The sequence below is a fragment of the Vipera ursinii genome (assembly GCF_947247035.1).
Source record: "Vipera ursinii genome assembly, chromosome: 2".
NCBI lineage: Eukaryota > Metazoa > Chordata > Lepidosauria > Squamata > Viperidae > Vipera > Vipera ursinii.
Genome location: NC_139513.1, coordinates 176,350,493 through 176,367,221, shown reverse-complemented (window position 1 = coordinate 176,367,221; position 16,729 = coordinate 176,350,493). Strand labels below are relative to the sequence as shown.

General features: G+C 39.6%; 1 protein-coding gene across 1 annotated transcript in view; it reads left to right on the top strand.

The window, feature by feature from the left end:
* Window positions 1-13,778, top strand: part of C3 (complement C3) — a 79,397-nt gene extending 65,619 nt beyond the window's left edge. Inside the window, exons 32-40 of the mRNA XM_083353078.1 lie at window positions 1,155-1,209; window positions 1,978-2,065; window positions 2,666-2,755; window positions 4,361-4,466; window positions 6,844-6,933; window positions 8,665-8,748; window positions 10,180-10,263; window positions 11,935-12,070; window positions 13,249-13,778. Coding sequence (XP_083209204.1) covers window positions 1,155-1,209; window positions 1,978-2,065; window positions 2,666-2,755; window positions 4,361-4,466; window positions 6,844-6,933; window positions 8,665-8,748; window positions 10,180-10,263; window positions 11,935-12,070; window positions 13,249-13,390 — 875 coding nt within the window. The 3' untranslated portion in view covers window positions 13,391-13,778. The remainder of the gene's footprint in view (window positions 1-1,154; window positions 1,210-1,977; window positions 2,066-2,665; window positions 2,756-4,360; window positions 4,467-6,843; window positions 6,934-8,664; window positions 8,749-10,179; window positions 10,264-11,934; window positions 12,071-13,248) is intronic.
* The last annotated feature ends 2,951 nt before the right edge of the window (window positions 13,779-16,729 follow it).

Sequence of the window (16,729 nt, the reverse complement as noted above, 5' to 3'; positions counted from 1 at the left end):
GACTGCAGTTCAATGTTTCTAAATATAAAATCATGTACTTGAAGAAAAAGAATCCTTTGACAAGATACAGCACAGAAGAGATAGGATTTAGGTGCGTTCATTGCAGATGGCTTCAAAATGAGTAAATGGTCTGGTCAGGCACTAGTGAATTCTGGGATGCATCACTAGAGAGAAAAAAGAGATCCTAATCTTGCTATATAGGGCTTTGGTCAAACCCCATTTAGAATACTGTGTACTATTTTGAAGACCTTACTTTAAAAAGATATAAGATTTGAGCAAGAGACAGGCAACAAAAATGGCGCTAGGCCTGAGGAACAAAATATAACAGGAGAGATTGGAGGAATTGAATATGTACAGTCTGGAGAACAGAAGGGGGACATGATCAAAATCTTTAAGTATATTAATTATGTGAATAAGGTTCTAGAATGCAGTGTTTTCAATATTAAGCAACAATTGGGAATACGGGGCATAGCCTTAAATTGTCAGGAGGCAAGTTCAAAAGTAATGTTAGGAAGCATTACTTCACAGAAAGAGTAGTGGAAGCTTGGAACCAACTTCCAGCAGAGGTAGTAGGTCAATCATCAGTAACTGATGTTAAACATACTTGAGATAAACACATATCCATCATCCAACAAAAGATAGAACTATTAAAAAATAATAAACAAACAAAAAACCCAGACTCAATGGACCACTAAGTCTTTTTCTGCCATCACTTTTTTATATTTCTGTTTCTAGGATAAACAATAATAAATACACACACAAACACTGCACAGATATACACGTACAACAGCACATACTGTAGATGTAATGAAAAAATCTGGTTCTTGCAAAATGATGGATGAGAGGCATTTTATACCCAGCTTGAAAATTCCTAGTTCTCACACTTCAGAACCTACATAACCAGTTCTTCAATTATTGAAATTGGGTCTGGATTTGAACTTATTATTCTTTGTTTAAATGTTCCCTATTCACTTCTTTCAAGACTTCTTTCGAAAACCAACCAATTATAGAAATAGAGAGTAAAAATGATTAGATTAATCCTTTCTTTTCCAAGGAGATGTTACAGCCAGTTGAACAATCAAACTTTTCACCTTAAAAAGCTGCCAAGAATTTGTACACAGTCTGATTTCCCCCCTTTCTTTTGTAATTTTTAGATTTAAAACAGGCAAAAGGAGCCAAGGCAACACTCAAGCTCAAAATCTGCACTAGGTAAGAATGTTAAATGTTTAGAAAAACTTGGATTATAGCTGAATATTTAGGGTAATAACCTGAAGAAGCAGTTGTGTTACTTTTTGAGAAAATAGTTCTATTTCTCCCAATTTTATACTCTGTCTGTTTGTATATTGATATGTTTTCTTTGCACCTTCTTAATTTGCAACATTTTGTTGTTGGTGGATGAAACAAAGAGCAGGATTTTAGTCACCGCAGTTCCTTCAGTTTGATTTAGGGATATAGAAATTGCAATATGCTACAGCAGGAGGGCCACTACACGAGCAGGAAACCTCCAGGGCACTCTATAAGTGTAGGCTAGATTCAGAAGTTGGAAAAAAAAATAACCCAGGAGAGAAGGCAATGGCCAAGATATTCCATGTTGATGGGAAAATTCCACAAACCTGTTCATGAATCCATCAGATGTTGAGTGGGACTCTAGAGAGCTACAGCAGGAGATAATGGTAGGTTTTCAGCTTGGTTTTTCCATTTAAAGGACAAAAATACATTCCATTGCTTCTGACTCAGTTTTCACCCAGATTCATAAACCTTACAAAAACATCCATGAAAATTATTATGGGAGGTAGGAGCAAATACATTATGATGGTTCATGTTCCAGCCTATAAGCTCTGCCAATAACTGGATTTCTCCCCTTCAAGATCAATCATTTTGAAAAACACAGAACTGCCCTCATAGCAATGAACAGGAAACCTATTTGTGAACTAGGAAATTCACCTCTGGTCATTTTTCCTCCATTCTTTATTTTAGATATCTGGGAGAAGTTGATTCTACAATGACAATAATTGATGTTTCTATGCTGACCGGTTTTCTCCCTGATGCTGAAGACCTTACTAGGGTAGGCAAGCTTTGCATTGGGCTTGAAATGGCCATTTCTACAGTTCACTGAAGATGCTGAATTAGAGAATGTATTATAGCTAATCATTTGCCTATACGATTAAAACTGCAGAGAGAATGAATGAATCCTCACCAGTAAATAAATCAATAAGATGCTGAATTTTATTTCAGTGACACATAAAAGGCATTACTTTTTAAAAAAAATTCAGAAAGTCTTGTACTGAAGACTTGATTCTGCAAAACTTTGTGAATCTAGTCAAAGTTATTTTAACTATTTTAACTTTCTTGAAAATTTCTCAGATGTTGACTATACGCAGTGATTTCTATAGTGATTTCTGAGATTTCTATATCTCAGAATCTGTCAGAAGAATTTGTCTAGAACAAAGATGTGTGGGATTTCTTTGGCAAATTAATAATATTAAAACTTTTTTTGGCTGTCTCGAAGTCTCTTGGGTGTACATCCTGGGAACTTTGAAACCTTCAGATTTTGCTATAAATGTAATACAGAGCCAATACAAATGTCTGCAGTCAACTGCAATTCCATGTATTTGAATCATCTGCAACTCCTGAAGTCAATGTCATCTTTCCTTTCCTTGTTTAGCTCTCTAATGGAGTCGACAGATACATCTCCAAGTTTGAAATTGATAATAATATGGCTCAGAAAGGAGCTGTTGTCATTTACTTAGACAAGGTAAATCAATTTCTTTGAGTAGTGGCATGGTTTGTTACTTGGTTTGCTAGGCAAACCCTGGAGTGTGCTATCCTGAAAAAGATAGGGTATATATTCAGCAAAATAAACCTACATAATCCATTGTTAATTGCAACAGATCATATATCTAGTAAGAAAGAGATATAATAATCTCTTGCATTATGGGATACATTATATTTAAAGACTGCATCTCTGGTGCATTTATCTATAATTGGATAAGTGTAATACTGCCTCCTGTCTGTTTTCCATGATTGCAGTAATGTGTGCCAGCAGCCCTTAAGTGTATTTTCCTGCTGACTCAAGACTGGGAAGACAGCACTGTATCTGGGCACTGGGGAAACAGCCTAGGTCACGGGTCAGCAACCCACGGCTCTGGAGCCACATGCAGCTCTTTCAGCCTTCTCCTGTGGCTCCCAGTCATCCTCTGCCATTTGCAGAGAGAGAAACAGACAGAGAGAGGCACTTGCACTTCCCTTCTCTCTCTCTCTCTCTCTGTATGTGTGTGTGTGTGTGTGTGTGTGTGTAAAAAAGAGAAAGGCTTCACGCTGTTCTCTGAGAAGCTGATAAGCTTATTGGGTGGGGCTTCTGCCTTTGCTGCATCTCCACATGAAGCAGGAAGCAGCAGAAAGCAGGGCAGGAGAGCCAGACCAATAAGAATGTGTGTCAGCTTGTCCGAGAACAGCATGAAGCCAGCTTGCCAGGTGAGCAGAAGATTGGAGAGAGGGAGGGGGGAGAGAACTCATGCACAGCAGCCTCTATTTCTTTTTAATTAAACTCTTCAATCAAGCTCCCTTCCTTGTGTGCATGCGTATGTGCGAATTTTGTGGCTGCCAGTGTTTTTTTTTCCTCTGGGAAACAAGTCCAAGTGGCCCTTTGAGTGTTTAAGGTTGCCAACCCCTGGCCTAGGTCACCTAATGCTCTTTGGATATTTAAAAAGAAGCATGGAATATAAATAAATAAATAGATTAATTAATTAATTATTTTATTTTTATTCCATTTATATCCCGCCCTTCTCCGAAGACTCAGGGCGGCTTACAAGTTTAGCAGTAGCCTTCATTCTATGTATATGCCTGCTTATTAGGGCTTTCATACACCCCCCCCAAGCGGCATTATTACAAAGTCAGCTTAATTGCCCCCAACAATCTGGGTCCTCATTAACAAATTAACAAAAAGATATGACAGAATAGTGTTAGTACTCTAACTTTTGACCAGTATTTTCTGTGACACCATTTCAACCTGCTGCTCCTATCTATATATGGACTTTTTCAATTGTTAACCTTTATTTTGCACAACTTGGTCAGACTTACAGAATTTAGTCCTTCAATCAGTTGATCAAACTTGAGCACCCACCTGGGAATAAGCAGTTTCTTTGAAGTTATACAGATTTTGTTTTATTTATTTTGTATGGTATAGTGACGGGAACTCACCCTCTCCTGTGATACTACCAGGCCTTGAATTGATGGAGTGTTGACCATTTCTGGTCGGCAGATCTGGTATCCTTAAGCCGGAACTTACGTAAAAAAAAATTCTTATTTGCCTCCATGGCCAAACTAGCACTCACAAAATTATCTTCTCTCTCCATCCCAGGTCTCCCACTCTGATGATGAATGCCTGGAATTTAAGATTCACAAGCATTTTGAAGTTGGCTTCGTTCAACCAGGATCAGTCAAGGTGTACAGCTACTATAATCTAGGTAATGGCAGAAGTATTGAACATCCTTTCCTCCTCCTCTTTTCCCCACAACAACCCTGTGACGTGAATTAGGTTGAGAGAGAACGACTTGCCCAAGGTCACCCAGCTGGCTTTCATGGCTGAACTCACAGTCTCCTTCTTTCTAGCCTGGTGCCTTAACCATCAGACCAAGCTGGCTCTTTCCAAGGAATTCAACATACTGAAGCTTGGCAAAATTAGGCAAAAATACCTAACAATAATTGATACTTTATAAAACATTCTTGACTTTCCAAAAGTCTCTTTATACCCATTTTATAAAGGTTGAAGTGAAGAATGAATCATTTGAGAATGTTGAACGGTATTGACACAGAGCTCTTCCCTGTATTTTCATAGCCTTCTGTCATGGGTTTCCTTTGCTTGCCTCCTGAAGGGCAGAGAACAAAGCTGGTGGGGTCTAGTACAACTCGCCATGGGACAGCTCCCCACAGAGCAAGAGTTACCCTAATATCAAAGGAATGGTAGAATAGAACCGTTAAAGTAAGAATGCAAAAGGAGGCACAAAATGAAATGTGAATGACAAAAAATAAAATAATTATTTTAAGTAATTAAATTGAATTGTTATTCCACAACGAGTTGTCCTGTGGCAAGTTGGCCATGGCGAGTGGCAAAATTGCAAAAAGGTATTTGTTTGGAAAAACATAACCCCAAATGTATACACATTTATAAAATATTAAAAGAATATAAAATAACTGTTTAAAAAATCTCTAATCTAACAAATTTTGCTGACATATTAGCAAACTTGAAAAACCAAAATCGACAGACACATATGCCCAGTTCTAATTCGGTTTTGTGGGCAGCACAAATCAACGGATTGTGCTTTAATTTCAGGAAAGAAAATTTTCTGAAGACATTCTGCTGCGCAAAGCAGTCACACTGATTTTGCATATAGGTGCAACCCTAAGATCGCCTGCTGTGTCATAGGACAGGGGTAGGCAACCTTGGTTCTTTTAGGACTAGTGGACTTCAACTCCCAGAATTCCTCAGCCAGCTGTGCTGGCTCAGGGATTCTGGGAGTTGAAGTCCATGAGTCCTAAAAGAGGCAAGGTTGCCTACCCCCGTCACAGGGATAGCTAACTTACCTGGGAGGTCAATTTGTCCCCATAATGATCTCACTCTTGGTAGGTCTTGTTAGCTTCAGTGAAAATATGACATTATTGGCCTTTAATGTCATTTATAAGGCCTCTGTCGTCCTCACTTACCAACAGCCATGGGGCGCTGCAACCATTCAAAGGCACAATGGTGCTAAAAAATAACTTTGTGACCAATCCTTGCTTTTACAACCATTATAGAATCCCTCAGTCATGTGGTTGTCACTTTGAAATTAGCATACATATTTGCCTGCAACAATACTGTACAGTTTGGAAAGTGGAAGTAAAATTGTAAGTCACAGTCATGTTATTTTTCACTTAGCAACTGCATCCCTTTGCTTAACAACCAAAGGGGAAATAAGTAGTGGCCATGTTGCTTGTCCCAATTGTGATTACTAAGTGAAAACAACAATACTGTATTTTAGTATTAGTATGCCTAATACCAGAGCTGGGGGTGTTATATGTAATGCTGCACAGAAGCTCCCTAAAACTGGAGACTTTAATATTAGAAGGTGTTGGTTTCATAATAGGCTGTAAGAATTTATGACTATAGGTAGTCTTCTGGCAAAAACCCTCCCATTTGATAAAGTGGATTCAGACTTACAACCACATGGTTTGCTTAATAACTATGTGATTCACTTAACAACTGTAGTGACACACTTAACAACCATAATTAAAATGGTAATAAAATCGAATTTACTCATATGAAGACTCAACATTTGACAGCAATGATTTACAACCAGAATTCAGGGCTCAGTTATGGTTATAAGATGAAGGCTACCTATAGTCTATTTTATACTGTCAAAAAGTGGCATATACAAGAAGGCATCAAAGGGGGACTAGAATGACAAAAGTGAACACTGTGCTGTCACATCACAACCCCCACCTCTTTTGTGTGTTGTGGCATCGCATGCCCAAAACTTGCAGTGCAATACCATGTGACAAAAGAAGCAGAATTGTACAGATGTCCATCTTCCAACTTCCTAACTCGATTAGATAATGGGACATCCTCTCTTACCGTTCGTATTGCATTGTGGGGTTCATTGCTTCTGGGGTAAATGCTTAACAAAACTCAATCAGCCAGCCAACACTCTTGATAGGTTTCCATTGTACTATCAGGATAGACATGACCGAGATTTGAAATCTCCTTGAGAAAATGGGTTATTCTTCATTCTTCTAAGGAATTATATCTATAATTGCCATAGATTTCTTGATGTGATGTATGAACATAACTTTTAATTCTTCCTTTAGATGAACAATGCACCAAGTTCTACCATCCAGATAAAGGAACAGGCCTTCTCAATAAGATATGTCATGGTAACGTTTGCCGATGTGCAGAAGGTAAGTTGGAATGAATAAGGTAAAGTTTTGTGTCTGAGCAATAAAATGGAAGATTTGGGGAAGAGACAGTATGGAATCTCTGGCATGTAAATTTAATTAACTTATTTATAAAATGTATTAGCCACCCATCTTACTGTATGGTAACTCTGAGTGGCTTACAGTCATAAAAATATATCTATACATATACAATTAAAACATAAATAATTAAAATCAAACATTAAAACCTAAGGACACATGGGGGGGGTGGAGTGGGGGGAGGTGGGATCTGTTATTACTCAATCAAACTCCTCCACAGTGCTGTTCCTCCACTGGGGCCCCAGGCCAACTGGCAGAGCCAGGTCTTTAGGCCCTTGTGAAAGGATAAGAGGTTTGGGGCTGACCTCACATTGGGGGGCAAGATGTTCCAGAGGGTAGGAGCAACAGCAGAGAAGACCCTCCTCCTGCCAGCCGGAATAATTGGGCTGACAGGACCAGCAGCATGCCTTCTCTGTGACACAAATGAGAGGTGGGGTGAGATGGTCCTTCAAGTAACCTGTATCTATGCCATGAAAGTGCTTTAAAGGTCATCACCAACATCTTGAATTGCACCAGGAAGCAGACTGGTAACCAATGCAGCTCGTGTAGCAGTGGTATTACAGGATCAATTCCTGGAGCCCCCAAAACTGCCCACACTGCCACACTCTGCACCAGCTGTAGCTTCCGAGAAAGGACCCAAACTAGCGCAGAACTGTGCCACTCAGCCCCAGCCCCCACAGCTGACCCAAAAGGATACCATGGTCAATGGTATCAAAAACTGCTGAGAGGTCAAGGAGAGCGAGGATGGTTGCACTACTACCCCCATCTTGCTCTTGCCAGAGATCATCGACAAGCATGACCAATGCCATTTCCATCTCATAACCGGGCCTGAATCTTGACTGAAAGGGATCCAGATAATTATATTATATCAGAGCTGTTAGAATTGTCTATGAAATACCCAGTGTTTTATTTGTTCCTTAAATACACAACAAATCTTACCTGATTTTCTCTGCAGAGAAAAATAAGACAGTGCAAGCATTTGAAATACCACATTATTGAGTAACTATGTAGATTAGAGCAGAGTTCCCCAACATTTCCGGCTTTGTGGATTGGTGAGGGGGGGGGAAGAGGGGACGGTGCCAATCAAATAGCTGGCAAGCACATGCAATTCCATTTGAAGAACGGTGTTCATGTGCGCTTGCCACCCAGCAAATGGAACACACACGCTTGCCCACTGCTTGCACAAGGAAGGATGAAAGTGCGCATGCGCTCACCAGCTGTTTCTGCAGCCCAGTTGTAAACCCCTTCATGGCCCATGGCCCAAAGTTTGGGGACCTTTGGACTGGAGATAGTAGTATCTTGTCCCATTTAAATCAGCATTACTGATTTCTGATTATCAAATACATACATATATATATATATATATATATATATATATATATATATATATATATATATATATATATATATATATATATATATATATATATGTATGTATGTATTTGATAATCAGAAATCAGTAATGCTGATTTAAATGGGACAAGATACTACTATCTCCAGTCCAAAGGTATATATATATCCAGTCCAAAGGTATATATATGAGACATTACCTGCTTCTGTGCTGGTAACGTCTTTCCTTAGCAAAGTCTTTTAAGTGAGAATATGTACCCTCAACAATCAATCTAACATGCTGTCTTGTCTTTTCTCCTCTTGAAGAAACCTGTTCCTTGCTCAACCAGCAGAAAAAGATTGATCTTCAGTTACGAATTCAACAAGCCTGTGGGCCAAATGTGGATTATGGTATTTATATTATAGAATCTTATTAATAAGGTGGTGGTGTTTTTCTTTGTCAATGGTCTACTTCTAATTATCAAGAAGTCATAATTTGGAGCAGCCATTTTGAACTTATTCATAATCAGCTGGATTTTTTTTACCCCTGGAATACATACTGTATGCTCATCCTGCAGTGATATTTTTCTAGTTTACATGGTGCTCCTTGTTGGTGTTTTTATTGAACCTCTGGTGTAGCATAATAGTTCATGGCTCCTGGAAATGGATCTGGATCAAGGAGTAAGCAGAGCTAAAGCACCGAGATTCGGAGAACATTTCCATGCTCCTCACTTCCACTTCAATTTCAATCCTTCAAAAAGCAGCATGCAGCCAAACTGCAATTGTCTGCATGGCCCCATCCTCAAAACCCAGGGGCTAAACACTACAGTACTGTGAAATGGAGTGAGGTGAAAGTTTTCACAAATGGGGGACAGGACTGCTTGGAAGCTTACTGTTAGCCCTTCGAGGTAGTCCAGAGAAGAAGAGCAGCCGGGTGCATCAGCAGAATCTTTAGCATAAGGTTACATTAAGTGGATTCCTGAAGATTTCTCCCATCCTCTCTTTCTAGTCTCCGGAAAACTAGGGAGGGTCCCCTCTGAAAGACTTCCTGTGCTTTTCCCACCCCCACAGGCTGAGCTGCCTCTCATCAGCCCGTCCCCTAGATAGGCTGCAGGTCATCCTCTTGCCTCCCAAGGTCATTCCAACAAACCTGTAATGGTACCTGGGAATGACCTTGGGAGATGACTGGACAGGGGGCAGCTTAGCCTGCAAAAGGAATTCAGGTGTGGCAAACGTCTCCCAAAAGACCCTCCCTAGTTTCTTGGGCTGTAAAAGGGACAGGGAAGTAATGTACTGCCAGTCTTGGAAGATTCTGTTAATGCAAGCTTACAATGAAGTAATTTTAGTCCATCTGGCCCTGCTTCCTGTCTGGACTACCTCACATGACTGATAACACTATCACACTCACAAAAACACAGCACCTCAAGAGAAAATACACAATTTGCTTCCATGTACCCCACAATGGGGTACTCAGTGGCCTTACCTGAGAGATTCTAGACTGCCATCAAGATCCAGCCTGGAAGTGCCCATAGTCTAGGTGGAAATGTTAAGAGTACCTGTCCCAAAGCTGTTTTTCTGAAAAGCAGCTGGACTTTCTTGGTAAGAAAGAAAATCCAGTTGCCTTTTGGAACAGCATGTTTGGGATAACCATGACCTGAATGATTGAGAATGTCTACTAAGCACTAAAGATTTGTAACTATACAAAATTAATAAAGCATTTTTTTAAAAAAAGAGAATGTCTATAGACAACTAGCAGCACCTGTGCCTCACTGATTATACCACTCATGATGAAAAATAATCAGCTGTCTTAACAAGTATTATTTCTGTCTTTGTTCTTAAAAGTCTACAAAGCCAAGTTGCTTCGCATAGAAGAAAAAGATGGTAATGATATCTATCTCATGGATGTTTTAGAAGTTATTAAAGGAGGTAAGAATTTTCCCCTAAAGCAAGGCAAATATTAGATAATGGAAAATTTTTCTTTAAATCTGAAAGTTCATTTGAATCCCATTTGAAAGTTCAGAGTAGTCTATTTAATTTGGTTTAATTTATTAAATTTAAGTATCACCCGTTCTTAATTGACTATTGACCATGTACAATAAAATCAAACAAAATAACAAATGCAGTGTAGTAAATTACTATTTGAATAGGAAAAAAGAATAAAGAGCAAGAACAGATGCTGAATCCAGCTGATATCATCCATACCCTCAAATGTATCTGACAGGAGCCCAATCACCATAACCTAAGGGCTTGAAGCCAGCTGTTGAAGCTTTCTAGAAGGCCAACAGTGTGGGAGATACCGAGATATCAGTGGAATTTCACCTACCTACTGAATCTCTATGGTCAGAATGTCAGTATTTCCTAGAATTTTCCTTGTTTTTCTCTCAAAAGGTAAAAGAGGCAGCCATTAAAAACTCAGTGTCTCAAGTGTCAGTAGAAAATATTTTATTGCACAGAAACTCACATTTCTATGGAACAGTAAAGTCAGATAGTTCTCTCAAAATGTGCATGATTGAATATTTCCCAGAATTTTTTCTAACACTTAAAGATTCATCATTCTCACAAATGTGTTTCAGTAACTCCTTCAAACTTCCCGTATTCTTACCTTTATGAATTACCAAAAGGAATATGGGATAGCATACAACTTAACAAATCAATATTTCTTAAAACAAAGTTTCTCTTTTAATGCTTCTGGTTACAGTAAGGATGCACAAATAAGATGTAGGTCTGGTGTATTCTTTTGCTTGTAAGAGGAGCTGCCTTTAAATTGATCACTCTTTTTTCTGTGTTTTAAAGAGAGGAAACATTCCTCATCATTATCATTGTTATTCAAACTCATGATAGGGTTTTTCTAAACAGAATGTTTCTGTTTTAAATAAGGATTCAGGATTTTGTCTGTGAGGAACTAGGAAGGAGTTACATCTGAAAAAGAGGGACGAGCCATTTTTATCATTCTACCAGTTTTCTGTATCCTGATCAATCTGCTCCAGTGAGTCAGGACAGTAGCCCCCAACATTTTCGGCAGAGTGGACCAGTTCTGTGGAGAACAGTTTTTCTGTGGACCAAATGGGGGCGTGATTCTGCATGTGCATGGATTGGGCTTTGCTTGCTTGCGCGGACCAGTTCCTGGCAGACCATGGACAGGTGCTGGTCCATGGACCAGGGGTTGGAGACCCCTGAGTCAGAAATTCGAGTGTGGGAAGGATCTGTTGTAGTGGGGGTTGCCAGTGGCCTCACTTCACTCTGCAAAAATAGCCTCCCTTTCACTTCTATTGACAGGAGTCTTTTCTGGATGATCCACAGACAGATGAGGTTAGCCTGAAAAGTGCTTCAGTACTGTGATAGGGAACTGTCTTTTCAGTGTCAGATGCTGTGGTATCTGTGTGGCATATAATTGGCTTTTCTGAGGAAGAAGGTAGAGCTGAGAAGATGGTTTGTTTTCCCCAGGGTGATAAATATGGTTCAGTAGCAGTTGAAGAAAAAACCAATGCACCCACTAAATACAGATATTCTCTCTTCTCTGGTTACATAACATTACTTGCCAATGTAACACCATACCCCTATTGAAATATTTATTCAGATTTTATCTAATTTCTGCAGGCACTGACCGAAATCCACAAGCAAAGCCCCGCCAGTATGTCAGTCAAAGGAAATGCCAGGAGGCTCTGAATCTGAAGGTGAACAATGATTATCTGATCTGGGGTCTCAGCAGTGACCTGTGGCACAAGAAAGATGAGTATGTATTTCACTAATATTTTTATTTTTAAAAAAATTTATAGACTTTGTTGTTCTGCTATCAAATTCACAGAACACCTAACAATATATGTACAGTATATTGGGGAAGACTGTGGAATAACTTTAACAGGGATTTTTAGATTCCTTCATGTATGGGTAGCAGCATCTCCCCAGCAAAGTCTCTCTGGGAATATCTGAAGCTTTTGCCCAGATGCTTCAAGTCACACAGTTGGCATCCTTTGTTTTATAATGAAGAGCTGTGCTTGCCTGGAGGGATCTTTTCTATCACAACCTCAAGTTTCCCAGAGCCTCCAGATCTGGCCTCCAAGTATCTGCGCATGTGAGATCTTTCACTTAGCAAAGAATGAAAGTTGTCTGTATCTCTTTGCTACTGTCTCATGGTTGCCCAAATCTTTGCAGCCTAGACCTACTAATCCCATCCATCCTGTTTACTTTGTTCTGAATTATTTCCACCATTGTTTTTATAGTACAGACAGTTCAATAGGGGAAAGGTTGCACCTAGTTGTTCCTTGCTATACACTCAAACATATAAATGAAAAAGAGTTGGTAGATTATCACTGTATGTTTAGGAACGTGCATCAGTTTTAGGTGTTTGGGGGAACATTAAAGTTAATACTCATTTACCTGAAGAAGATCAAAATACTGCTTGAGTGGTTTAAGCTTCCAAAATAAGTATTTTCTCATTTTTATCTAATACTTCTTAAAGTATTTAGGATTATCTTAGCTACCACAAGTCTGATGCATCTCTTATTCTCCTTGCCTGGTTGATTTTAAGGAGTCGTAGTTGTGAGCCATTGGAGGGATTTTTCATTCCATTTGGGTTCCACAAACATACTTTAAAATTTTTGTTGATAGTATACATCTGTAGCATTCAGATACAATTTTCCACTATGCATGTCAACTGAAATGTGTAGTCTTTTATGGCAGGAGCCATTTGAAGTTTACAGAATTCAGATCTTTCAGGATTTGGATTTTAAGGAAAAAGAAAAGTTTCTTCTCTCACCCTAAAATAAAAATCTAAATTAAAATGTCATAGTCATAGGATGAAATAATTAGAAACTATACTTGGATTCAGTTCAAACCTAGAACTTTGCTCCAACAGTTGAACTAATTTCCTTGCAGGGTTAAGTTTTAAGCTAGCCTGTTTCCTCTTTCCAGAATTTCCTACTTGATTACAAAGAACACCTGGATCGAGAGATGGCCAAATGAAGATGAATGTCAGGATGAAGAATTCCAGAATTTGTGCGATGACTTTACACAGTTGTCCAACACACTGAGTATTTTTGGCTGCCCTAATTAAGGTACAGAAGAATCAATGACAGGAAGAAAATTCTCAGAAGACACATTTTTGAACCAATACATATATGTTACTTTTCCTCTTGATTTTTTATTTTTTTATCATTTTGCTCTTCTATTTTCCTTCAAAATTGTTTATACATAAAATAAATAATTGATTTCTTATTTTGACATCTTGTTGATTGTTAATAAGCAATGATGCTTCAAGGATTATTCTTTTTTGTTTTTCTGATCCTTTTAATAACTGAAGTTCTTGGAGAAGATTATAAAGTATTGTTTTAGTGATGGATGAATGAGTTAGTGGGTAAATATTAACTGGGGGAGAGAATTGGGTGGAACAGTTCAAGGCAATGCAGGATAGAAATTTACTTCCTTGTAATTTTATCCCAGTAGCTACAATAGATAGATCATTGCATTTTATTGAATTTCCACCAAAGGCAATACTCGAAGTTCTTTTTTCATTTCCTGAAAGTTGCAAAGGCATGCCCATATATATTTCTCCCGTGCATATAGCTTTCCATCCATTAAAAACTGCATCACAAGTTGATATCTGAGTCACAAAGGTAATGTTGAATATCGATTGCAGCTATCCCCTCTTTAATGTTCTTCAAGGTTATGTATAATGTATAAAAATGAGAAATAATAATTTTAGAGCTAAAACTAAGTATTAATTAAGGAGGATCAGAGTTTTGACTGTCTACAGGTACCTTCCTCCAAGCAGCTTTTAAAAAAAGTTGTATTAAGATTGTCAAGAAATTGTGCAGCAGTTGTCCAGATGAAGTCAGAGACACTGACACAAACTTGTAGTCACACACACACACACACAGACACACACACACCATTCAAACTTATATCAGTCTTTGTCCTCATTCAGAAAGAAAAACGCAAGGTAGTCAGGAACACAAGAATATCATGAAGCAAGTTAAACAGCTCTCAAAAGAGTGGGGGTTAGGGAGGGAATTGAATGATCCGGACTGAACCACTTTTCGGACATAGGGACAGCTAAGCAGAGTTGGGCTGCTAAACTTTGATAGAACGTCAGTCCATACTGGAGATGAAGAAATTCAGCGTGAAAGGAACGGTGGAGAAAACTGTTCGGGAGAGTCTGCATGGCCTCGGTACTTCGGAGAAGTAAATCAACGATGGAGATGCTGGCGGCTGACATGGAGGGTGAGAGATCAGCTGCAATGTCTGGAAGAAAGGAGATTGCTGGAGGTGGGAACAGCAGCATGCTCAGTGTTTTGAGCAGCGAAGGCAGCATTTCGGGCTGCAGGGGCAGAGTGGAGGAGCAGCCATTGCAGCTGGGAAGTTTCCCTCAGTTGCTGACCATCTTGGAGGTGGGGAAAGGAGGAGGTGTGACTGTAAGAGGAAGCATGGCAAATGCGAAGGCCTAACATCTAGGCTAAAAGCTAGACCATACAGAGTTTCTCTTCCATCGATTTTGTTTGCAAACACTCGTTCCTTGGAACCAAAAATGGATTACTTGAGGCTGGATTTAACAACTAACCGGGAGGTGAGAAATTGCTGTGTCATCATTGCAACAGAAACTTGGTTAAAGCCCTCTGTCCCAGATAGTGCTGTTAGCTTGATGGGATTTTCAACATTTTGGCTGGACAGGACTTTTACTCTTAGTGGCAAATCCTGGGGAGGGGGTGTCTGTTTTTATATAAATGACAGATGGTGTAATAATGGCAAGGTCGTTTCAAGTCTGTGCTCCCCAGATGTGGAGCTTCTGACCTTCAAATGCAGACCCTTCTATCTGCCTAGAGAATTCTCTGTTACCATTACCACAACTGTGTATATCCCCCCTGATGCAAACAGAGAAGAAGGCGCTCTGTCATACCATCAGTGACTTACAAACTACTCACCCAGAGGGCACATTTATTGCAGTGGGAGACTTTAACCAAGTGGATTTGAAAGCTACCCTGCCACATTTCCATCAATATGTGGACTTTGCAACCAGAGGGGACAGTACACTGGATCTTGCTTATTCCAACATCAAGAAGGCTTTCAAAGCTATCCCCGCCCTCACCTGGGCTCCTCTGACCATCTCTCAGTGCTGCTTATTCCAGCATATAAATCTTTATTAGAGTGAAACCTACAGTAAAGCAGGTGAGGGTTTGGACAGAGGGAGCTATAGAAGCATTACAAGACTGCTTTGAGTGCACAGATTGGGGCATGTTTAAGGATGCAGCTACTGATAACCAACATATAAATGTTGAGGAGTATGCCACCACAGTGTCTGCATATATCCAAAAGTGCATAGAAGATGTCTGTGTCCTGAAAAGCATTGTTGTGAGGGCGAATGAAAAACCATGGCTGACTTATGAGGTCTGCAAGATGCTGAAAGCACAGGATGTGGCTTTTAAATCTGGTGACATGCTGGCACTTAGAACAGCCAGAGCAAATCTGAAAAGTGCCATAAAAGGTGCAAAGCAAGCCCTTTGCCAGAAAATTCAGAACTTTCTTCAGGACCCAACAAACACCAGGTGAATGTGGCAAGGGATCCAGGCCATTACGGATTACAAGGTGACTCCATAGAGATGCAAGGATGACACAGACTTCCTAAACAAACTGAATACATTTTTTGGAAGGTTTGAGTCATCAAATAGCACTCCTGCTAGGAAATCTGTGCCCCATCCTGATGAGCAAGTGCTAGGCTTTGATGTCACCTCTGTCCAGAAGACACTGCAGTAAGTTAACATTCAGAAAGCAGAAGGCCCAGATAACATCCCTGGACATGTCCTTAGGGAATGCGCAGATGAGCTGGCTTGTATGCTCACAGATATTTTCAATCTCTCATTGTAGCAGGCAGTGGTCCCATCGTGCTTTAAGACGGCCATCATCTTGCCAGTGCCAAAAAAGTCCATAATTACAGGCATCAATGATTACCATCCAGTTGCACTGACATCCACCATTATGAAATGCTTTGAGAAGCTGAATATCAGCAAATAGCCCGAGCCTGCAAAGATGAAGTGAGGAAAGCTAAGGCTGAAAATGAACTAAGGCTTGCAACAAAAGTCAAAAATAACAAAAAAGCTTCTTTTAACATGTAAAAAACAAGGGAAAAAATAAGGAAATGATTGGTCCATTAGTGGGAGAAAGTGGCAAGAAGGTGACAAGCAACAGGGAGAAAGCAGAACTACTCAACTCATTTTTTGCATCCGAATTTACACAAAGGGAAAAAACAGTCCAACCTATCAAAACAGTACCGTAAAAAACAGATACGAAACACAAGATAGGCAAGAAAATGGTAAGTGAGCACCTGTCCACCCTAGATGAGTTCAAATCACCAGGACCAGATGGATTACACCCGAATGTTCTAAAGGAAGTGGCAGATGTG